This window comes from Nicotiana tomentosiformis, chromosome 12 (assembly GCF_000390325.3).
Source record: "Nicotiana tomentosiformis chromosome 12, ASM39032v3, whole genome shotgun sequence".
Taxonomy (NCBI): domain Eukaryota; kingdom Viridiplantae; phylum Streptophyta; class Magnoliopsida; order Solanales; family Solanaceae; genus Nicotiana; species Nicotiana tomentosiformis.
This window is the reverse complement of record NC_090823.1, coordinates 21,820,808-21,845,606: the sequence shown is the minus strand read 5'-3', so window position 1 is coordinate 21,845,606 and position 24,799 is coordinate 21,820,808. Positions and strand designations below refer to the sequence as shown.

Below are 24,799 nucleotides of genomic sequence, written 5' to 3'. Positions count from 1 at the left end.
GTAGTATTATTTCTGTAATATATATATATATATATATTATATTACAGTATAATATTTCCCTTTGCAGTTAGGTATATATATTATATTACAGTATAATATTTCCCTTTGCAGTTAGGGACTTTTAATGGTGAATATTTCAAAGTCAATTCTCAATATCATACCAAATAAATCAAGGGTAGGATCTTTACAAATTAAATTTTTTAAAAAAAAAGTAGAAGGAGAGAACAAAATTCCCACGTTGTAGCGACTTCTGTGCTTTGCATAAATGGCTCATGTACGTTATTTAATTCTTATTAGCTAGACCAGAAGGTAGCTAGGATCTGTGGAATTGGTCAAAAGTAAACTCTTTTTTGGGAAATAAAAATAACAAAACCATAGTTAGTTTACAAAATGTCTCTACTTTGATTAATTAAGAACAAATCCTGAGTTTACAGAAAGTGAACTCAGGATTTTGAAAACAAAATGTAATAACAGTCAAAGACAAATTCTCTTCAATAGTTAACACAGTAAACGATACTGAACAAGTCGAGCAATCATGTTTGCTACTTTATTTTGGTTGACATGCTACCTATATATTTTAAAATATTTTAAGCAATTAAGAAAGAATTATTGTTTCAATTTTATTTTTTTTCAATTTGAGAGGTTGCTATGCTTGTTTTTATAAAAGTAAGTAGTGAATTCAACATGCTATTTGTGTAAAGTCCCCAAAAGTATTAGGTTAATTAATCCAAAACTGAAAAATATATTCACCAAAATATAGTACGTTGTTAGATTTAATTTGCAAGTCCTTTTCTATGATGTTGTCCCCTTACGAATCATTTAATTTGGAGATTGTGATAGTCAATGAATACAACTCGACTCAACAATAATAGTTGATTATTCAATTTCCTGGCTTTAACTTAGCATTGTCTGCATTTGTTCAACCCATTCAGTTGACTTCATAAAATTTCACACTTTAATTTGTACTACGTTTTTATTCAATATAAAGTCTAGTTTTCTTCTCCTCTGTCACTTTCTTCGAATTCTGGATCAATGTTTAGGCTTTGACCAAGTAAAATTTTAATAGTATTTGGGTGTATTTGGTACGGAGGAAAATATTTTCCTAGAAAATAGTGATTTTATCACTTATTTTCCCTTGTTTGGTTGGTGAGTGAAAAAAATTCTCAGAAATATTTTCTAGTGTTGGTTAGAGAGTATACTATATTTTTTATGCTACTCTCATCAATCCACCTTCACCAAAATCCTCATATTTTTTGTACTCCTTCCCGCCCCTCCCTCCTCCCCGAGACTCTATTTTCTTCAAAAATTTAATTATTTTTTCAAAATTCACACAAACCTGAAAGAACTAATGTGCTACTTTACTTTTTCATACAAGAACAATGTTGAAATTTGAGTTCGATAACTAAAAAGAAAATATTTTGTTGAAAAAAGAAAGTATTCTTTGTACATCATGAAAAGAAATTACTCATTTTGTTGAATAAAAAAAATAATTTTTCTACATCATCAAAAGAAAATACTCAGTTTGTTGAAATGGATTATATCATGAAAAGAAAATACTCGTTTTGTTAAAATGAAAGAAAATATTTTTTCTACATCAGGAAAAAAAAAATACTTAGTGGGAGTTTGGACATAAAAATTGTAAAATTCCAAAAAAAAAGTGAATAAAATTTTCAAGCGAAATTGGTATTTGAAAATTAGAGTTGTGTTTGGACATGAATATAATTTTGGGTTATTTTTGAAATTTTGTGAGTAATTTGAGTGAAAATTTTAAAAAATAGCTTTTCGGAGTTTTTTAAAATTTCGAAAAATTCCAAAATGCATCTTCAAGTGAAAATTAAAATTTTATGAAAAAACGTTGATTTCGAAAAAAGTGAATTTTTTTTGAAAAAAAAGGGGAAAAATTTCTTATGTCCAAACGACTCTTAGTTTGTTGAAATGAAAGAAAATACTTTTTCTACATCATGAAAAGAAAATACTCTTTTTGTTAAAATAAAAGAAAATATTTTTTTCTACATCATGATAAGAAAGTACTCTTTTGTTGGAAAAATAAATAATTTTTCTATTACAGGAAAAAAAATATTTAGTTTGTTGAAATGCAAGAAAATACTTTTTCTAAATCATGAAAAGAAAATACTCATTTTGTTGAAATGAAAGAAAATACTTTTTCTATATCATGAAAAGAAAGTACTCATTTTGCTGAAAACAATATTTTTTCTATTTTAGGAAAATAAAATGTTTAGTTCATTGAAATGAAAGAAAATACTTTTTCTACATCACGAAAAGAAAGAATCATTTTGTTGAAAGGAAAGAAAATACTTCTTCTACATCATAAAAAAAGTACTTGTTTTGTTGAAATAGAAAAAAAATATATTTTACTATATTTTATTGAAACGAAATAAAATACTTTTTCTACATTATGAAAAGAAAGTACTTTTTTTGTTAAAATAAAAAAAATACTTTTTTATATCATAAAAAGAAAATACTCATTTGTTGAAATGAAAAAAGTACACTATCTATAGCATGAAAAGAAAGAACTATTAATAATACAGAAAAGGCCAAAAATGCCTTTGAACTATGTGAAATAGCTCAAAAATGCCCTATGTTTGTTTTTGGTACCAAAAATATCTATGCCGTTTATATTTTGGACCACAAATGCCCTTAAACCGTTAGTCTTGCCATTGAAGGTGACATGACAATCCAACTGCGTTAGATTTACTTACATGACCATCTACCTTAGTAATCCAGCATGGCAAAATTATTTTTTCGGAAAAATTATTTATTTCGGAAATTTTTATTAAAATACAAAATCAACACTTATTCCGAAAAAAGTAATAAATTTTCGGAAAAATTATTTATTTCTGAAATTTTTATTAAAATACAAAATCAACACTTATTCTGAAAAAAAGTAAAAAATTTCCTGAAAAATTATTTATTTCGGAATTTTTTTATTAAAGTACAAAATCAACACTTATTCCGAAAAAAGTAAAAAAAATCCAGAAAAATAAATATTTTGGGGTTATTTTTTCGGAATTGTTTACTTTTTTCGGAATAAGTGTTGATTTTATATTTTAATAAAAATATCAGAAATAAATATTTTTTCTGGAAATTTTTTAATTTTTTCGGAATAAGCGCTGATTTTTATATTTTAATAAAAATTTTAGGAAAAATACTTTTTCCGAAAAATAATTTTGCCACACTGGATTGCTTAGGTGGATGGCCATGTAAGCAAATCTAACCCAGTTGGACTGACATATCACCTTCAATGGCAAGACTAACGGTTTAAGGGTATTTGTGGTCCAAAATATATATGGCAGAGATATTTTTGGTACAAAAAACAAACGGATGACATTTTAAAACTATTTCAAATAGTTCAAGGGCATTTTTGGCCCTTTTTCCGTTAATAATATTTCTACTTTGGAAGCTACATAAGCATCAAAAGAATTTAAATTTCTGTCTACGTACCAACACTGATTTAAGATAACCCCAAGAATTATTCCTAAAGTTTGTAGCTATAGGTAAACTTATTATTACAATAAAATGAATAGTAGTCAAATCTCTCAAGTGTGTATATATATATATAACACAAACTGTCCAAATAATCAGACTCAAACGCATCTTTTGTCAAGATGAGAAAGAAAACAAGCAAAGTCTTTTTCTCAGTCTCTTCTTTCGATTCCTCTTTCTTTTTCTTTTTCTTTTTCCTATGTTTAGGAATACTTTTCTCCATGAAAATGGCCATGGCACAGAAAAGAAAAACAGTTCCCATGAATGTGGGAGTTGTGTTAGAAATGGATAACTGGACTGGGAAAATGGGTTTGAGTTGTATTTCTATGGCTTTATCTGATTTATATAGCTCTGATCATGGCTCTGATTATAAGACCAGACTGGTTCTCCATACACGTGACTCGAAGAGTAACGTTGTTGCTGCTGCTGCAGCAGGTAAGTTTCGTGTATATATATATATATATATATATATATATATATATATATATATATATATATATATATAAGAATTTCTTACTTAGAGTAATTTGTCGTTAGAGTAGGTTAAGTATACTCTGTTTTCCCGGTCACCATATATCAAACTTGATAAGAAGAATTACATGTTGTTATAGATTAACTAATTAATTTGATTGTGTAGATACTTTGTGTACTATTAGTGCATAGAATTATGTGAATTCAGAGAGACGTTGTTGCTGTCACATACTTTTGTTGATTCTTGCATTCTTTGAAAATGCAGCACTTGACCTATTGAAGAATGTTGAAGTGGAAGCCATTATAGGTCCAACATCATCAATGCAAGCTGATTTCATAATTGGTTTAGGAGAGAAATCTCAAGTACCAATCATCTCATTTTCTGCTACAAGTCCTTCCCTCTCATCATTTCGTAGTCCATATTTCATTCGTGCCACTCTAAGTGATTCCTTTCAAGTTCAAACCATTAGTTCCATTATCCAATCTTTTGGATGGAGAGAAGTTGTCCCTATATACATTGACAATCAATTTGGAGAAGGAATTATACCATTCCTGGCGGATGCATTGGAAAAAATCAATGCACGTATCCCTTATCGAAGTGTTATTCCTGAATTCGCCACCGATGATAAGATAACATCCGAACTTTACAAATTAATGAGTATGCAAACTCGGGTTTTTGTTGTGCATATGACAACTTCATTTGGTGCCAAAATTTTTACTAAGGCCAAAGAACTTGGAATGATGAGTGAAGGGTATGTTTGGATTATTACAGATGCTATGACAAATGAACTTACTTCTATGGATTCTTCAGCAATTGAATCCATGCATGGAGTTATTGGAGTGAAACCCCATGTCCCGAGAAATAAAAGGCTTGAGAATTTTACTACAAGGTGGAAATTGAAGTTTCAACAAGAAAATCCAACAATTCTTAATGCAGAATTGAATGTGTTTGGACTATGGGCTTATGATTCAGTTACTGCACTAGCCATGGCAGTGGAGAAATCAAGAATCACCGGAGCACCTTTTCAGAAGCTAAACATTTCAGGTACATGTGGAAAATGGACGGGTTGAGTCAAACTTGACTGGTAAAATAAATAAACACAACCTGCCTAGTGCCTAGCATGACCTAAACTCCCCTCGTTTTTATTTTATTATTTGAAAAAAATAAAAGTTAATGTATTTTTCTTAAATTATTAGTTAAAACAAATTTACTTAGTTCTCAATCTTCAAATTTGATATTGTTTGTTTAGGTTAGGGTTTACATATTGACTCGTTTAGTTACACTTTTTCACCCCTTTTAACACAATAGTTTGACGGGTCATTTTGGACTCAATTGTTAACCAGTTGAGTCAAGTCAATAAACTAGTCATAATTTAGCTTCTTTAAACTTGGGCGTGTTTGGGGTTATTAAAAAATGATTTGATTTTGAACCTCTATAAAATTTTCAGGAAATGCAACAGATCTTGAAACTATTGGAGTTTCCAAAGATGGTCCGAAGCTTCTCCGAGCTATCCTAAACACTACTTTCAAAGGACTTAGCGGAGATTTTCAACTCGTTGATGGGCAATTACAGTCACCAGCTTATCAGATTATAAATGTGATTGGTAATGGTGCGAAAGGAATTGGCTTTTGGACAAGAGAAAATGGGATTGTTAAAAAACTGAATTTGAGAAATGGATATTCCATTTCTAAGGAGAATTTTGGGTCTATTATATGGCCTGGTGACACTACTTCTGTTCCTAAAGGTTGGGTAATTCCAACAAATGGGAAGAAATTGAAGATTGGAGTTCCAGTGAAAGATGGTTTCAGTGAATTTGTGAAAGTTACAACAGATTTTACTACTAACACAACAACAGTTACTGGTTACTGCATTGATGTTTTTGAGGCAGTGATGGCAGAATTAAATTATTCTGTTCCTTATGAATTTGTTCCCTATGCACCTCCTGGTGCAAAGACTACTGAAAGTTACGATGATCTTGTTCATCAAATATTTCTTGGGGTAAATCTCTTAATTTCTTTTTCCTACATTTTCGACAAAGACAAGACCCATTACTCGTCGAGTTTAATTTACAAAGTCCATTGAAAATACTAGGGCGGTCAAATGTGGCCCAAACCCAAATGACTCGCCTAATCCGTAAGGTTGGGTTGGTTATCGATTCGTCCATTTATTGAACTCAGCTCATCTTGACATAACTCATATAAACCCTTTGTTTTTTAGTCCAAATTGATCCATGAGTAATTTTACCACAATATCTTAAATTCCGCCCCCCCCCCCTCCCCCCCCATTATATGTGACCACAACAAAAGAAATACAGTATTATTGTTAAATTATATAACTCATAAGAAAACAGAACATGTTAATTAAAGTTTGTTATGACCTAAATTTTAGCCCACATTTCAGACCAAGTAATTTTTGGGAGGGTCATTTATTGACGTAGCCCATTTTGACCCGCCCAAAAGCGGTCCCACCCCTTCATTTGACACCCTAAAAAATACGAACGGGAACGTCCTTTGGAAAAACGTCTTGTTTCTTGAAGTGAAATACATTTCTTGCATATATATATGTGTGTACTTTTATTTGATTCTAACATTAACCAATGAACAGAAGTTTGATGCTGTTGTAGGGGACGCTACCATTAGATCAAATAGGTTGCAACATGTTGATTTCACATTACCTTACACAGAATCTGGAGTCACAATGATGGTGCCAATCAAAGACAACAACAGAAATAAAGCTTGGGTATTCTTAAAGCCATTGACTTGGGAGCTGTGGTTAACAAGCTTCTGTTCTTTTGTTTTCATTGGTTTTGTGATTTGGGTACTTGAACATAGAGTTAATGAAGAATTCAGAGGACCTCCTTCTCACCAAGTTGGCATGATCTTTTGGTTCTCCTTTGCATCTATGGTCTTTGCGCAGAGTACTTACTTTTTCCTACTCCTTAATTTCATTTTATACGAGACTTCATTTTTAGTCTGTTCCAAAAAGAATAGAGCATTTGTAGAATTTTAAACTTCTTATTTACCTTTAATGACATGCTCGTATACTTATAGAAATGTCATGATGTGTTAAATACCACAAGTTCTAAGGGCACTTTTGGTATGTGCCAGTAGTCTTTTTTTTTTCCATAAACTTCATGCTCAGTCAAACACCGCCTTTTAAAGTGAAATAGAGGAAAACTAAAGAATATGTAATCATTATATATAATTCGAACTTCTATTCTGAATTTTCTTCTATTTGATTCTTGATACTGCAGAGGAGAAGATAGTAAGCAATTTGGCTAGGTTTGTGTTGATCATCTGGTTCCTAGTAGTACTTATATTGACTTCAAGTTACACAGCAAGTCTTACATCAACGTTAACAGTTGAAAACCTCCAGCCAACTGTTACAGATATAAAAGAACTTCAGAAGAACAAGGAGTATGTGGGATTCCAACAGGGTTCTTTTGTTAAAGAACTTCTAATAAAGAACAAGTTTGATGAGGACAGGCTAAAACAATATAACTCTTCAGAGGAATGTATTGATTTGCTCTCTAAAGGAAGTGCAAATGGTGGTATTGCTGCTGCTTTTGATGAAATTCCTTATGTGAAACTTTTGCAAGCAATTAATTGCTCGAAATATACCGTGGTTGGACCTATATATAAGAGCGATGGCTTTGGCTTTGTAAGTAACTCCTTTTTTCTCTTAACAATAATTTTCTTTTGATTTTCATCCGGTCCCTAATATTATAAAAAAGGGCATTCCGGTGCGAGCTCCCGCTATCCACGGAAACAATGGAAGAGCCGGACCACAAGGGTCTATCGTACGCAGCCTTACCCTGTATTTCTGCAAGAGGCTGTTTCCACAGCCCGAACCAGTTACGCCAAGGCTCCCCTTCCGGTCCCTAACATTATGAATTATGATTTCCATACAGGCATTCCCAATAGGATCTCCTCTGTTACATGATGTTTCAAGAGCAGTCTTGAGTGTAACAGAAGGTGAAAAGTTGGTACAAATAGAAAAAACATGGTTTGGACAACCGATTTGTTCAGATTCTAGCAAGTCACTTTCCTCCAATAGTCTTGGCCTTGATAGCTTCTGGGGACTCTTTGTCATAGCTGGAATTGCTGCAATTTTGGCTCTCCTCATCTTTCTAACAATGTTCATGCGTGATCATTGGCACATCATAAGACGATCCAATCATTCGTTCCACGAAAGAATCAGAATCTTGGCTAGAAATTTTGACAGAAAAGACTATAATAGCCATACATTCAAAAAAGAAATTGAACTGAGAGATGGAATGCGAGTTTCAGGACATATGGATGGTCCACAAAGTCCACATGATAACTCGTCAATGCTTCCTTCTCCACAACCGAATGGGCCGCCATGTCCAAGTATTTCTAGTCATACGGAAGCGACTCCGCCTTTGCATGAAGAGAATGTAGCATCTAGTACTCAAGAGAGTGCCATTATTGAGTCGGCTGTTGAACTAAGAGCAGGCCATTGATGTTTTCTCTTTTCTATCTTAAATTACCATCTTTGATTTGTATATTGGTGTGAAAGGGATTATGATTGGTTTTAGATTAGTAAAGCTTTAATATAGTATTAAGGTCATTTTTACTTCTTCCATTGTGCAAAAGATCAAGTCAGATAATATTAGAGCAATTTGATAAAAGAGAATACTGAATGACATTTTTTTTTGGGTAACAACTGTGAAATTACGATTGATAACAAATAAGCTACAAATTAGCAACACCTAAAGAGCACTCACTTCCACTGCCAATGTTTGCAGGGAGAGTTAGTCTCACAATATCATCTAATTACACCCAAGTACAAAGTAAAGTGCAGAAAATCTCTATTTCTTCTCGTTTTTCTAGATATCCTAAGCATATCTATCCTCTTTAATCTCTTGTTTAATCTGTGTTATCTCAATCTATGTTGGTACATTTACTCCCTTGAACATCTTCCAATTTCTGGCCTTCCACGTATGATACACAACAGCCCCCCAGATTGCCACTACCACTTCCATCTTCAGACTTGTCCATTGTTGCCTCTTTATTTTTTCCAAAGTTTGTTGAACCTCACCAAACTGTATATGGAGACCAGTAATAAGACATGTATTTACTTTTAAGTCATTGTTTAAAATGTCTTTAGTCTTTAGCCACTGCTTTAATAAACTTTTACCCGTCCGGACGAAAATACCCTTCTGCTATAATTCGCTGAAACCTACGCAGATTGCAGAGAACTTCGCTCAAATTAAGGACCAGGTGTCCTTAATTTTTGAACTTCCAACTCTAAGTTAAGGACCAAGTGTCCTTAACTTATGAGCTTGTTACTATAAGTTCAGGACTAGTTGTCCTTAATTTATGAGCTTGTAAGTCTAAGTTTAGGACTACCTGTCCTTAACTTTTGAACTTGTAACTCTAAGTTCAGAACTACATGTCCTTAACTTTTGAACTTGGAACTCGAAGTTCAGGACTACATGTCCTTAATTTCTGTGCTTGTAACTCTAAGTTAAGGGCTACCTGTCCTTAATTTCTGTGCTTGTAACTCTAAGTTAAGGGCTACCTCTCCTTAATTTCTGTGCTTGTAACTCTAAGTTAAGGATCAAGTGTCCTTAATTTTTGAACTTTCAACTCTAAGTTCAGGACCAAGTGTCCTTAACTTACGAGCTTGTTACTGTAAGTTCAGGACTAGCTGCCCTTAATTTATGAGCTTGTAAGTCTAAGTTAAGGACTACCTGTCCTTAGTTTTTGAGCCTGTAACTCTAAGTTTAGGACTACCTGTCCTTGACTTTTGAACTTGTAACTCTAAGTTCAGGACTACATGTCCTTATTTTTTAAACTTTGAACTCTAAGTTCAGGACTACCTCTGAATTTAGTATAAATATTTAATACTTTTTGTATGTTTACAGAGTTGGATTTATTTTGTAGGATTTGTTGAACATGTTCTTAAGAGATGTATACAAGCCAATTCCAAACAAGTACAACTTGGTATTAGCTATGTAGTGGCGTTACCCAGAGAATGTGAAACTTGAGAAGGTGAAAGTTGTTCACTACTGTGCGGCGGGGTCAAAGCCATAGAGGTACACTGGCAAGGAAAAGAACATGGACAGAAAAGAGATAGAAGAAAGGGTAAGACCGTCTTTTCATATTAATTTTAATAAACTAGTGGCTACTTTTGCTCAGCATTAAAAATGCCGGATAAAAAGTAAATACCACTTTAAAAAGTAGCTGCCCCACTCAATTTCTACCCAATGGTAAAGCAAGTCAAGCAATTGATGTGGGGCCCTGAAATTTCTAATATTAAATAATTGTATGTAATGATTTGTCTTTTAAAAATATTTAGTATATCAAAGAAAAAAACATATTTTTTCATGAAAAAAATAATTTGGGACCACTAGAGATATTGGGAATAGGAATAGTTACTTTTGGATTTCACACTAAAGGCCGTGAACTTTAAGTGTGTATTCTTACCTCATTTATACACCATCATCATTTTCACACGGCCTACATTAATTTTATCACTTTATTACTCTCTCTAAATCATTCTCTCAAATAAGAGAGCAGAAAGCAATTGCCAATACTTTTTTTCAAGTTTTTCCAATGTTACATCTTTTGTTCTTAAGTATATATTATCTTTTTATTTATTTATTAAAATTGTAATATATCAACAAGAAAAATATGAATTCGAGTATTTAAAACACCAAAAAGGGAAGAGTTAAAACTTTAATACTATCCCAAAAAGGAGTTATTGTTAAATTTTTAGCTAACTATAAAAATTTTGAATCAGAAAATATGGAAGAATTTATGGTAGGTGAACAAATCACTAACAAAATTGAGCTAAACGATAATGAAATTCAAGAAGAAAAAGAAGTTGGTGAGAAATCTATCATAAATCTTTCAGAAAATCAAGAAATTCTAAGAGAATGGAATAATATCCTAGAACATATATGATCCTAGTAAAAAGATCGATTATAAGTAAAATATTAATAATTTTGTATCTCAAAAAACTAGAAAAATAAATTTTAAATAAATTTTTACTAAATTATTTTTTGTAATATCGAAAATTTAAGAGCAAATTTCATTTGTAGCCGGCCGGTAAAAACAATTATCATTCGCTAGCCATGAATTAAGCCATACAATTTATAACCTCAAACAAATTATAATGGCTAGCCTAAATTGGTCTTCTAGCAATTGCAAACTTCAGAAATAGCACGTGCCCATTTATGTAGCTTGAATTCATCTTCTTTGTACTACTGCATCCCATTTATTTTGTCTTTTATTTGAGTTGTTCTTTTATTTCTTGTTCCAAGCTATACGGATAACGTGTTCCAAATCTTTTCCTCTTATTTGAAAGTATATTTTCTTGGCCATGATTAATTTTTGTCCTAACCTCATCATGTTTGATTTTTGCTTCTGTACCACGCTAAAGCTAATAAGAAGCAAGTTTAAGAGCTGAAAATATTACGTGTTCTTCACTTTGAATGAGAGCTTTATATATGCAAAGTACTTGTAATTAATTGATTTTCATTGATGCTACCTATGAAGTTTATGTCTTTTTTGAGTTGATGGTCAAGGACTCAAAGCCTCATGTATTGTAGACCAGAATAACAAGGGGAAACACTTTATACTCTCTGCGCTTTATTTAAACTATTTTAACACGAAATTTAATAAAGAAAGAAGTATATTCAAAACTTGTTGTCTTAAATATGCTATGAGTTTTTTTTTTTTGGATAATAGCATTCGGGATACATTAAGGATACATTTTAAAATGAACGATACACTTTATATATACAAAATTATACATCGTAGAACAGTCTATACACTTTGGAAACACAAAAGCGCTCGGGATACATTATGGATACATTGCAAGATGCACGATATACTCTATATATAAATTTTATGCAATGTATATACTAAATATACTAAAATAGACCGGCACTATATAATTTATATGCAATAGACTGTATTATACAAACGAAGGAGGTCCAAATAAACCTCTGTACTTTCGAAAATTATCTAAGAATACCCCTCGTTATACTATTGGGATATATATACCCCTGCAGTCATACTTTGGGTTAAATATACCCTTCATTTAAATGGAGGGACACGTGTCGTCGTCTTATTAGCCAATTCTAAATATCTCCTAATTAATTAAAAATACCCATTATTCATATCCGAAAAATAATTTTATAAAGCAATTTTTTTTTGTAAAAAATGGAAAAAACTGATTTTTTTTTTTTACTAAAAACTAAAAAAACGAAAATATTTCTTTTCATTTTTTTACAAAAAAATCTGCTTTAAAAAAAACTGAAAAAAACTTTCTAAAACAATGTTTTTGTAAAAACTGAAAAATAATTTTCTAAAGCAATTATAAGCGGGAAAAAACTGATTTTGTTTTACTAAAAACTGAAAAAATCGAAATTTTCTTTTTCCAGTTTTTAGAAAAATATTGCTTTAAAAAAAACTGAAAAATAATTTCTAAAGCAATTGTTTTTGTAAAAACTACAAAACAAAAACTGAAAAGCAATTTTCTAAAGCAATATTTTTTTAAAAACTGAAAAACATATACTTTCTTTTTTTCAGTTTTTAGTTAAAAAAAATCAGTTTTTTTCAGTTTTTAATTGCTTTAAAAAACTTTTTTTCAGTTTTGTTATCCATTTTTTACAAAAACATTGTTCTAAAAAATATTTTTCAGTTTTTTTTAAGCAGAGGTTTTTTGTAAAAATTGAAAAAAAAATATTTTTATTTTTTTCAGTTTTTAGTAAAAAAGATTAGTTTTTACAAAAAACAAATTACTTTATAAAATTATTTTTCGGGTATGGATAATGGATATTTTTAATTAATTAGGAGATATTTAGAATTGGTCAATAAGACGACGACACGTGTCCCTCCATTTAAATAAGGGGTATATTTGAACCCAAAGTATGACTGCAAGGGTATATATACCCCAATAGTATAACGAAGGGTATTCTTAGATAATTTTCGAAAGTACAGGGGTATATTTAGACCTTCTCCCTTATACAAAATATATACAAAATAGACTGTTACTATACAAAATGTGTGCGCTTGTATATGGAGTTGAAAAAGAAAAACCTGGATATCACTGAATATCCATTATGCATAACGTTGAAATATGTACAAAATAGACTATCACTATACAAAAAATATACTAAATAAACTATCACTATAAAAAATATATATAAAATAGATTGTCACTATACAAAAAATATACTAAATAAACTGTCATTATATAAAAATATACAAAATAGACTGTCAATGTACAATTTATATACAATAGACTGTCACTATACAAAAAAATACTAAATAGACTGTCACTATACAAAATATACACAAAATAGATTGTCACTATACAAAAAATATACAAAATAGACATTTCAGACTATTAGATGTAATATGTTTGGTCCGGATAGACATTTCGTGTCAATGAAGAAAAACATGGGTTATTAAAATTTTGAGGGGTTATAGAGGATCATTTTCTCTTTTTAAGGCCCCTTGTTGAAGTATTGCTTTAGATAGCATTTGAACACAAGTAAAAAATTGGATATTGATGATATCTTAACAAATAGTTCTAGTTGTTGCCTACACAATCATCAAACAAAATGTTTCATACGACTTAAAGGAGTTGGGTGACACGAGTTGGCTCAGGTATCACGACTACGACGATGAAGTCAACTCAAGTTACTTGCTCCAGCAAGTAGCAAGTTATGGGATAACAAATACTTACATCAGCTACAAATGGTGATTATGTATAGATGAATTGTGCTAACTAGATAGTAGGACTATCGCATCAACATGCAAAGACAATTGTTCTTTCGTCCTTTAATTTTTGTGCACATGTTAGTTCCACCCCCTACTCATAGTCAAAGACGTTTTTGTACCACATAAATTGGGATAGGGAGTAAGAAAAAGAAATTAGCAGAAAGAGAGACAACTGAATCTACAAAAAAACAAAAGGGCAACCCGGTCCATTAAGTTCACGCTATGCGCGAGATCTGGGAAAGAACCGGATCACAAGGGTCTATCGTATTATAACTCCATTATGGTTCTTGCAGTAATGCATATTATATTCACTTTTTTGGGAACTTAAGGTTCAATTTATGTTAGCATTGGTTTTGCACAATTTTCTAGTAACAAATCTAACTTTAATTGGTTTCGTCTGCTGAAACAACTTTCTCTTTAGGGTATCTTAGCTTGTTTGGATGGTTGTTACCTATTGTATTGCATTGCATTGCATCGTATTGTTACTTTAAATATAATATTTGTTTTGATTGTTACTTAAATTTTATTATATCATATCATTAAATCCGTCGTTACGTAACAACGAAAAGTGTTAGTTTATAAAACGACGGATTTGATGTGGTGACGTCATTACCTTGCTTTTTTCTCTCATCTTGCCTTTCTTATTATCCAATAATCATATTTTAGCCTTTACCCTACTTTTTTATACCATAATTCTACTTTGTATCTGTCACGATCCAAAACTCAACATATTGTGATGACGTCTATCACAGTACTAGGCAAGCCGACAACCACAAGAAACTACGCATTTTTAAATTGAAAACAAGATGAAACATGTTTAACAGTAATAACTCTCATAAATAATCGATAAGAAATACTACGACTCAAATACAAAATTTTTTAAAATTCGGGTATCACTAAGTACATGAGCATCTAAATGACAATACAGTCAAAACTTCAAATACAACTGTCTGGAAAGATAGAACATTGCTAAACAAAAGGAAAAAAAGTTGAGTCGAGATCTGCGGACGCCAAAGCAACTACCTCAAAACAAATCTCCAAGTAGGAAGTGCTCTAGTCTAGCAACTACCATGCCCAGAAGTACCTGGATTTGCATACGAAGTGCAGAGTGTAGTATGGGTACAACCAACCCAATGTACTCAATAAGCAACAAGACTAACCTTGGGCTGAAATAGTGACGAGCTGAGATAGGTATAGTCCAAGTCCAGATAATAGTAGTACAAATATGACAGAAAAAAATGACAATAATAACTTAGAGAATCTCATAATCAGTTGTACACAATACATAAATATAGACATGCTTTCAAGTTTAACAGTTTAAGTTCAACACTGATAAAATATGCCAAGTATGATTGATATGAGGAATGTTACATCTCTATATCTACATGTCAAATGTGCATATCACATAAATGCATCACAATGATAACCTCATATACTCACACTCTCAAAGTACTCAATCTGACTGCTTCAACTCTCACTCATCGCACTCAATCACTCAACACTCACTCATCACACTCAACACTCAACACAATAAATAGCAACTGAGACTGAGATATGATATGCAAATGATGGATATGACTGAGTACATAATTACTATTTGAGAAAGTAAATCAACAGCAGAAATGACCCCAGTGGGTCCCAAAAGAAGAAGCATATAGCCTAAACATGATTTCTAACATGGATTGTAGCTCAATTACTCTAACACATAGTGATCACATGAATAGCAACGATGTTTGATAACTACACAGTACCACGGAATTGACCGGATCACAATTACCACGGTGCACACCCACACGCCCGTCACCTAGCATGTTTGTCACCTTAACACCAACCACATAACACGTATTTCAGGGATTCATACCCTCAGAACCAAATTTAGAAGTATTACTTACTTCAAACCGCACAAATCTCTACTCCAACAAGCCCTTGTCTCGCGAATCGGCCTTCGAACGACTCACATCTAGCCACAAATAGCTTAATACAATCAACACAAGCTATATGAATTGATTCCATATGATAAAGCTAGGTTCTTTAACAAAAGTCAAAAAGTCAACCCCGGTCCCACGTCTTGGAATCCGACAAAATTAATAAAATTCGAACACCCATTCCATAACGAGTCCAACAATACCAAAATTACTCAATTCCGAGCTCAACGCGACCTTCAAATCCTCAAATTATAGTCTATGAAGTTTCACAAATTTTTCCAACCCAAAATACTAATTAAATGGTAAAGCAATGATAGATTCATGTATAACAACAAAAACCGAATTAGAATCACTTACCTCAATCAACTCTTTAAAACTTCCTTCAAGAATCTCCCAAATCCGAGGTCTCTAGCTCAAAATATGAAAAATGGGTTCAAACCTTCGACTTTGAAATTAATAGTTGCTGCCTAGAAGTTCCTCTTCGCGATCGCGGAAAGTCCATCTTGATCGCGAGGAACAAAATATGCTTCCCTCAAAAATACTCTTCGCGAACACGAACAAACTGTCACCTATGAAGTGACTAATTCCCCCAAAGGTATGCGATCGCGTAGAGCAATGCCCCTGACTTCCAGGCCTCATCTTCCTTTATCGTGAACACGACCCCTATCACGCGTTTGCGTAGCACTGACTCCCCAAGCTTTTCGATCGCAGACCTATTCTCGTAAGAACACGTAGAACAATGTTTCCAGTCACCCAAACAACCCTTCGCGATCGCGGACTTCCATTCGCGGTCGTGTATAAGGAAACCAGTAGTAGACATTACAACAGTCCAACAAGTCCAAAAATGAGTCGAATATGATCCGAATCACACCCGAGGCTTCCGGGACCCCATTCAAACATACCAACATATCCTAAAATATCATACAAACTTAGTCAAGGCTTCAAATCACATCACATAACATCAAAAATACGAATCGCACCCCAATTCAAGCATATTGAAACTATTGAATTTTCAACTACAATCAATGCCGAAACCTATCAAACCAACTCCGATTGATATCAAATTTTGAACACAAGTCATAAATAACACAACGGACCTATTCCAACTTCCAGAATCAAAATTTGAGCCAGATAACCACAATATCAACTCTCGGTCAAACTTCTCAACTCTCCAAACTTAATCTTTTCCAATTTTCTCCAATTCAAGCCAAAAATACCTACGGACCTCCAAATTAATATTCGGACACACTCAAAAGTCCAAAATTACCATACAGAGCTATTGGAACAGTCAAAACTCAATTCCATAGTCATTTACTCACAAGTCAATATCCGATCAACTCTTTTAACTTAGGCTTCCAACCTTGGGACTAAGTGTCATAATTCATTCCGAAACATCTACAGAACCAAACCAACCACCCCGACAAGTCACATAACAATAAATTAGCAAAGAATAATAAATAAATAGGGGGACGGGGCTGCGATGACCCAAAAGGTCATCTTTAAATTTAATAATTATTTTTAAGTTCTGAGACCTCAAATAGCACTATTCATTATTTCTCTACTTGTGTGCGCAGTCCATATAATTTTTCGGAAAGTATTTATATGAAAAATTGATTAAAATATGAATTAGAGCTTTAAAACTCAATTAAGTTGACTTTGGTCAATATTTTTTAGCAAACAGACGCGGATCAGCATTTTGACAGTTCCAGTAGGTCCGTATCATTATTTGAGACTTGGGCGTATGCCCGAAATTTAATTTGGAGGTTGCTAGCTCATGTTATGGCCATTTAACAAAAACTAGGAATTTAAAGGCTAAAGATTTTCAAAGTTTGACCACAGATTTGACTTTTTGATATCAGAGTCGGAATCCAATTTCGAAATTTTGAATAGCTTTGTTATTTCATTTATGACTTGTGTGCCATATTTGAAGTCATTCCGGATTCATTTAACATGTTTCGGCACAAGTTTTGAAAATGAAAAAGTTTGAAACTCTTAAGTCCGAATCGAGGTGTGAATTATAATTTCGATGTTATTCGATGTGATTTTTGACCTCGAGTAAATCCGTATTATGTTACGAGACGTGTTGGGATATTTGTGCGAGGTCTCGAGGGGCTCGGGTGAGTTTCGGACGTGTTTCAGATCATTTTTGTAAAAACTTGCAGGTCTGGTTCTGGTGTTTCGCACCTGCGAAGAAAGATCCGCAGGTGCGCAGCCGCTTCTGCGACATGGACACTGGTCAGCTCTTTCGCTTCTGCGAAGAAAGAAGCTCAGATGCGCGACCCCTTCTGTGAAGGTCGATACGCTTCTGCGGAAGTGACCGTTTTTGCGGTCGTTTGGTCGCTTTTGCAATGTTGCAGATGCGATATTTTGCACCGCATGTGCGGAATTACGTCTGGCAGCCTCACTCCTCAACTTCTAGAATTTTCTCGCAACTCACAGATGCGGCACTTGTGCCCGTAGATGCGAAAAGTCTGGGCATAACACATAAAAATCGGGAGTTAGGCATTTTTACTCATTTTTGAGTTTTGAGTCTCGGATTTAAGCGATTTCAAAGGGATTTTTTACGACTTTGAATTGGGTAAGCGTTCTATAACCAAAAGTGATTATATTTCATAAATACATATCTATATTCATCATTTATTTCGGATTTAGATGGAAGAAAATGGAATTTTTGTAAAACTTTCCAAAAACAAAATTTTAAGATTTGAAGGTCCATTTGACATTGGAATTTGATAATTTTTATATGGTTGGACTCGTCTCGGAACGGGTGTTCGAATTTCATAAGTTTTTCCGAGATTTGGGACGTGGGCCCCACTATTAATTTTTGAGATTAGTTTCGGATTTTAATCCGAAAAATTAGTAAATTCATATGGAATTAATTCCTATGATTTGTATTGAGTATATTGAATTATTTATGACTAGATTTGAGGATTTCGGACACTAATTCGCGAGGCAAGAGTTTATTGGAGTCTTGAATTTGGTTGCAAAGCGAGGTAAGTGGCGTGGTTAACCTTGACTTGAGGGAGTAGGATTTAATTGTCTATTTGCTACGCGATTTAATGTGCAGGTACAACGTATATGTGAGGTGACGAGTACTTATACGTTGTGGTTGAGTCAAAGCATGCTGGAGGATTTTATTTAATTTTGAATAATTGCCTATTTAATTAAGATATTTCTATTTAAGTTATTATTGATTATTTGATCATTATTCATGAAATATTTATTGATTTAATTATTATTGAACATGGTGAGAAAGAGTATAAAAGCACGAAGGGTGATGTCATGCCATTTATTTTATTATTCATACTATCATTATCATGGTGAGAAAGAGTGTAAAAGCACGAAGGGTGTTGCCGTGCCATTTTGAGAGTAAAAGTACGAAGGGTGATGCCGTGTCATTTTCAGAGAGTGTAAAAACACGAAGGGTGATGTCGTGCCAAAAGAGAGTTAAAGCACGAAGGGTAATGTCGTTTCAATTATTATTATTTATTTATCAGTTTATGGGAGGAATGAGAGTAAAAACACGAAATGTGGTGCCGTGCTATTTTCATATTATCAGTTGCTCATTTTATTGTTGATGAATTAATTAGCTGCTAAGTGATACTTTTCCTGCTGAAATTATTATATCATTCTCCTTTGCATGTTCCTTCCCAATTTATAAGTTGTTATTTATTGTATTATTGTTGCTTCGTATTTGTTTATACTTCTATGGATTGTTTACGTACGTGTCTTGTCATAGCCTCGTTACTACTTCGTCGAGATTAGGCTCGACACTTACGGAGTACATGGGGTCGGTTGTACTCATACTACACTCTGCACTTCTTGTGCAGATTTTGGAGTTGGTCCTAGCGGCATACCATGGACGCGCTCAGATTCAGCTTCTCAGAGGAGACTTAAAGTATAACTGCACATTGTTCGCAGTTCTGAAGTCCCCTTTTATCTTATCTTAGTTGTGTATTATCTTTCAAATAACTTGAATTTTATTCAGACTTTTATTTGTATTATTCTAGTAGCTTGTGCACTTGTGACACCAGATTCGGGGATGTATTGTTATGATTCGGTAGTTATGGTCTTCCACACTTTATTTCAATAATTGACTTCTGTTTAATTTAAATTTCTTTAAAATGGTTAATATTATTTTAACGTTGGCTTGCCTAGCAAGTGAAATGTTAGGCGCTATCACGGTCCTGAAGGTAGGAATTTTGAGTCATGACGGGGGCTATAATATTCAAAACGATCGGCCGGGTCGTTACAATATCCTATTTTTTCTTAGTAATAATGAAAGTTTATTCTTTATATTGTTGGTGCGTGATATCATAAAATGACGTCAAATGATACTCATCTTTAATAATACTAATAGGTTAAAGCACGAAATTCAGGGGCGAATTTACGGTGTAAATCGTGATTCAGGTGAACCCGTGACCCTCTAATTATACCAAATATTTCATGTACATAATTCTCAACAACGGAATTATTATTACTTGATGGCACCCATGGTCAAAAGAGGCTAAATGGTGCATTGATTCTTTTTTTGACAATAGCGCATCCTTTCTTTCTTCTTCTTATGTCTTCCTTTTCTTTTTCTTCTTTCTTTGACATCAACACAACCCTTTTCCTTAATGATACTATTATGGATCTGTAATGACCCGACCGGTCGTTTTGAGTATTACGGTCCCGTTTTCTAATTTACTACTCAATTTATGTCTTATAATTGATTTATGACTTATCGGATTAATTGGTTCGGGTCCGGAAGGAATTCAGAATGAAATGAGACACTTAGTCTCATTATTGAAAATTTAAGTTAGAAAAGTTGACAGGATGTGGACCTATGTGTAAAAGACCTAAGATTTGAATTCAGATAATTTCAACAACTCCGTATGGTAATTTTGGACTTAGAAGCGTGCCCGGAAAATTATTTCGAGGTCCGTAGTGGAATTAGGCTTGAAATGCCGAAAGTTAAATTTTTGGGAAGTTTGACCGGTGGGTTGACTTTTTATATCGAAGTTGAAATTCGTTTCTGGAAATTAGAATAGCTTCGTTGTGTCATTTATGACTCGTGTGCAAATTTTGAGGTCAATCGGACGTGATTTGAGAGGTTCTGGTGTCGTTTGTAAAAATTGGAAGTTTCAAAGTTCATTAGGCTTGAATCTATGTATGATTCATGTTTTTAGTGTTGTTGGATGTGATTTGATGACTCGACTAAGTTCGTATGACGTTTTATGACTTGTTGGTATATTTGATTGAGGTCCCAGGGGCCTCAGGTGAGTTTTGAATGGTTAACAGATCAAATTCGGACTTAGAAGAAAAATGGAAAATTTATGTCTTCTGGTGTGATCGCACCTGCGAGAAATTGGCCGCAGATGCGACTCTTGTTGCGCAGAAGCGACTCACGCAGGCGCGGGCGTTGTTGCGCAGAAGCTGCTCCACATGCGCAGGTGAATGCATGCAGAAGCGGCTCCGCAGGCGCGGGCAATGGAGCGCAGGTGCGGAGTTTGGGAAACCAAGTGGTTTCTGCAGAAGCGGAAATTTTACCGCGGAAGCGGTTCCGCAGGTGCGAAAATCCTAGGCAGTGTACAAAACAGAAGGGTTCTGACATTTTTGTCATTTTTGATATTTTGAGCTCAGGTTTTGGCGATTGTTGAGCAAGAAATCACGGGGAATCTTGCGATAAGTCACTTGTGATCATTTCTACTCCATAATATTGAATTATCATCGAATAATCCGACTAGATTACGTGTTTTGGAGGTGTAAATCAGGAATTTGAACCTAGGGATTTAAAAGTAAAATTTGAGGGTTTAGAGGTCGAGTTGAGGTCGAATTTTGGTAAAATTAGTATGGTTAGACTCGTGGTTGAATGAGCTTTCGAATTTTGTAACTTTTGTCGGGTTCCAAGATGTGGGCCCCACGGGCGATTTATGGGTGAAATTTTGGATGTTGATGGGAAATTTGTATTTTATTATGGAATTAATTCCTATCATTTTTATTGACTAAAATGATTTATTTGTGGCTAGATTCGAGGCGTTTGGAGGCTAATTGACGAGGCAAAGGCACACCGGAGTAAAGAATTACATGGTTTGAGGTAAGTAACACTTCTAAACTTGGTTCTGAGGGTATGAATCCTCGAATTTGGTATGATATAAATTGTTTGGAGGTGACACACACGATAGGTGACGAGCATGTAGATGTGCACCACAAAAATTGTGTCTTGAATAAATCTCGTGCAGTTGTAAAATTAACAAATCGTGTTATTATCTGACCATTCTCCACGTGTTAGAGAAATTGAGCTGAGGCTCATATTAAAGATCATGTTTGGGCTACGTGCCAATATTTTGGGACCCATGGGGTCATGTTGTTGTTGAATTAATTGTTCAAAAATATACATTTTACACTCAGTAACAATTCTCCATTGTGAGGATATTTATGGGATTGAGCTGCGCAATGCAGCAGGCCTTATAGGCTATATTATTATATGGATCGAGGATGTTCGCCTGCAACAGACCTTATTGACTTTACAATTTTATGGATCGGGGCTGCCCGCCTGAAGTAGGCCTTATTGGCTTTACTATTTTATCGATCGGGGTTGCCCGCCTGCAGCACGCCTTATAGGTATTGTTATTATATGGATCGGGACTGCCCGCCTGTAGTAGGCCATATTGGCTTCGTATTACGCTTGGGCTGAAGGATCCCCTCCAGAGTCTGTACACACCCCCAGTGACCGTAGATGATCATCGATATTCGGGATGGACTTCCCAGGGCATGAACTTGCTTTACTTACTGCTTATATATATATTTGGGATGGATTTTCCCAGGGCATGGACTTGCCTTACTTATTTGTATTGTAATGAGTTATCTGGACATGGATCTTGTCAGTATCATTTAAATTTAGGGATAAATTATCCCAGGGCTGGATTGGCCTTATACGGTACTGGGTGACTGACTGTCAGTCGATGTGCATATATATATATACGGGTTGGAACACCCCTGGAATAGATTGGCCATAAATAGTACCGAGTGACCGGATAATTTGTGACGAGTATTTACATGAGGTCTTTCTATTGAGATGTCATATGCCTCATATCATGCAGTACTGATCTATTTCACTTGTACTGAGTTTAACTGTTGAACTTGAAAGCATGCCTATATTTCTGTACCATTATTTTTACTGGACTGTACCTGCGTAGATTATCATTTCTTTCAGCCAGAGGTTAGTCTTGTTACTTATTGAGTTAGTTGTACTCATACTACACTCTGCACCTCGTGTACAGATCCAGGTGCTCCCGGTTATGACGACTGCTAGAATTCAGAGTTATTTCTGTTGGAGAGTATCAAGGTAGCTACTTGACGACCACAGACTTGATTCCCTTCCTGTTTAGTTATTGTACTGTTCTATACTTCAGACAGTGATGTTTATCTGTCAGTCTTTGTATTCATTTGGATGCTCATTTACTCAGTGACACCAGGTTTTGGGAGTGTTATATTTGAAATTGTGAGATTTATTTCGCTGAATATAATTATTTTGTTTTCAAATTTAAATGAAATAGTGGTTTATTGAGATTTTTGGCTTGCCTAGTATTGAGATAGGCGCCATCACGACAGGTGAGATTTTGGGTCGTGACAAGTTGGTATCAAAGCCTAGGTAACATAGGTCTCACGAGTCATGCGCAGGTTTAGTAGAGTCTTACGGATCGGTACGGAGACGTCTGTACTTATATTCGAGAGGCTGCAGAACCCTTAGGTAAAATTTCATTTTTTTGTATTCTGTCGTGCGAATTTGTTGATTCTGGAAACTAAATTTTTGTTATTCTATTCTCTCACAGATGGCAAGAACATGTACTACCGGATCGTACGGTCAGCTACCAGTGCCACCAGTTAAGGACGCAAGAGGTCTGGGCCGAGGTAGAGGTCGAGGTATAGCTCGTACCACAGTTGGACCAGCACCTGTAGTAACACCAGTTGCTCCAACTCAAGAGCAGATTCCAGATGTAGTTGAGCCGACAGGATCAACTCAGGCACCTGTTGTACCCATTGATATTCCAGGCCTTTAGGAGACTTTGGCCCAGATATTGGCAACCTACAATGGTCTTGCTCAGGTGGTTTCGGCTTAGGCCGCACCTGCCACTTTTCAGGCCGGGGGCGGTACTCATACCCCTGTTGCCCTTACTCTAGACCAGGTACTACAGGGACTCTAGATACCGGGGGCACTACCAGCCCAGCCGGCTGTAGCTGCTCAGGCCCCGGTAGATCCTGTTATGACAAATGATGAGCAGAGGAGACTTGAGAGATTTGAGAGGCTTCGACCTCTACCATTTAGCGGTACCGAGTCAGAGGATGCTCAGAATTTTCTAGATAAGTATCAACGGATGCTTCAGACAACTGGTATTCTGGAGACCAATGGGGTCTCATTCACTACTTTTTAGTTCTGGGGCTGCACTCAGATGGTGGGAGACTTACGAGAGGCGTAGGCCTGTTAGCACAACACCTCTTTCTTGGCAGCAGTTCTCCGTGGTCATTTTGGAGAAGTTCACGCCTCAGTCCCGTAGAGAGGAGCTGCGCAGACAATTTGAGCAGCTTCGCCAGGGTGATATGTCCGTGATGCAGTACGAGATGAGATTTTCTGAGTTGGCTCGTCACGCAGTCTGGTTGGTTCCCACTGATAGGAGAGGATTAAGAGGTTCATTGATGGCCTCACATATCAGCTGTAGTTACTTATGACTAGGAAGAGAGTATCTGGTGCTACTTTTGATGAGGTAGTGGACATTTCTCAATAGATAGAGATGGTTCATAGCCAGGAACGTGGAGAGAGAGAGGCTAAGAGGCCTCGTGGTCCAGGTGATTACAACAGTGTAACTTCAGGGGGTCAGTTTTACTGCGGTAGGGGTCGTTCTTACAAACACGCTCAGACGAGTCATCCAGTTCACAGTGGTGCATCATCTAACCATGGTTCATACAGTTCTCATCAGAGTCAGTCATCTCTCAGTGCACTTCCAACCCCGAATATGCTCCGTGCACCATCAGTTCAAGGATCATATGTACCAGGTCCTTCTGGTAGTCATTCTGGTTCTCGAGGTCCGCCTCAGAACTCGCCACCATTATTCGAGATGGAGTGCTATGAGTGTGGAGAGCTGGGCCATATGAGG

The 24,799-nt window shown here is 34.8% G+C and overlaps 1 protein-coding gene across 1 annotated transcript; it reads left to right on the top strand.

The window, feature by feature from the left end:
- Positions 1–3,616: 3,616 nt before the first annotated feature.
- On the top strand, positions 3,617–8,533 carry LOC104093329 (glutamate receptor 2.7-like). The gene is made up of 6 exons (XM_009599058.4): positions 3,617–3,939; positions 4,241–5,020; positions 5,424–5,974; positions 6,581–6,893; positions 7,230–7,636; positions 7,887–8,533. The coding sequence occupies exons 1-6, from the start codon at positions 3,627–3,629 to the stop codon at positions 8,457–8,459; spliced, it is 2,937 nt and encodes a 978-aa protein (XP_009597353.1). The 5' UTR covers positions 3,617–3,626; the 3' UTR covers positions 8,460–8,533.
- The last annotated feature ends 16,266 nt before the right edge of the window (positions 8,534–24,799 follow it).

Bases quoted from the DNA above. Each gene is read 5' to 3' on its own strand.
- LOC104093329 (XM_009599058.4), top strand. From the start codon at position 3,627: ATGAGAAAGAAAACAAGCAAAGTCTTTTTCTCAGTCTCTTCTTTCGAT. The intron at 5,021-5,423 runs GTACATGTGGAA...TAAAATTTTCAG, and splicing joins TCAGAAGCTAAACATTTCAG to GAAATGCAACAGATCTTGAA. The intron at 5,975-6,580 runs GTAAATCTCTTA...ACCAATGAACAG, and splicing joins TTCATCAAATATTTCTTGGG to AAGTTTGATGCTGTTGTAGG.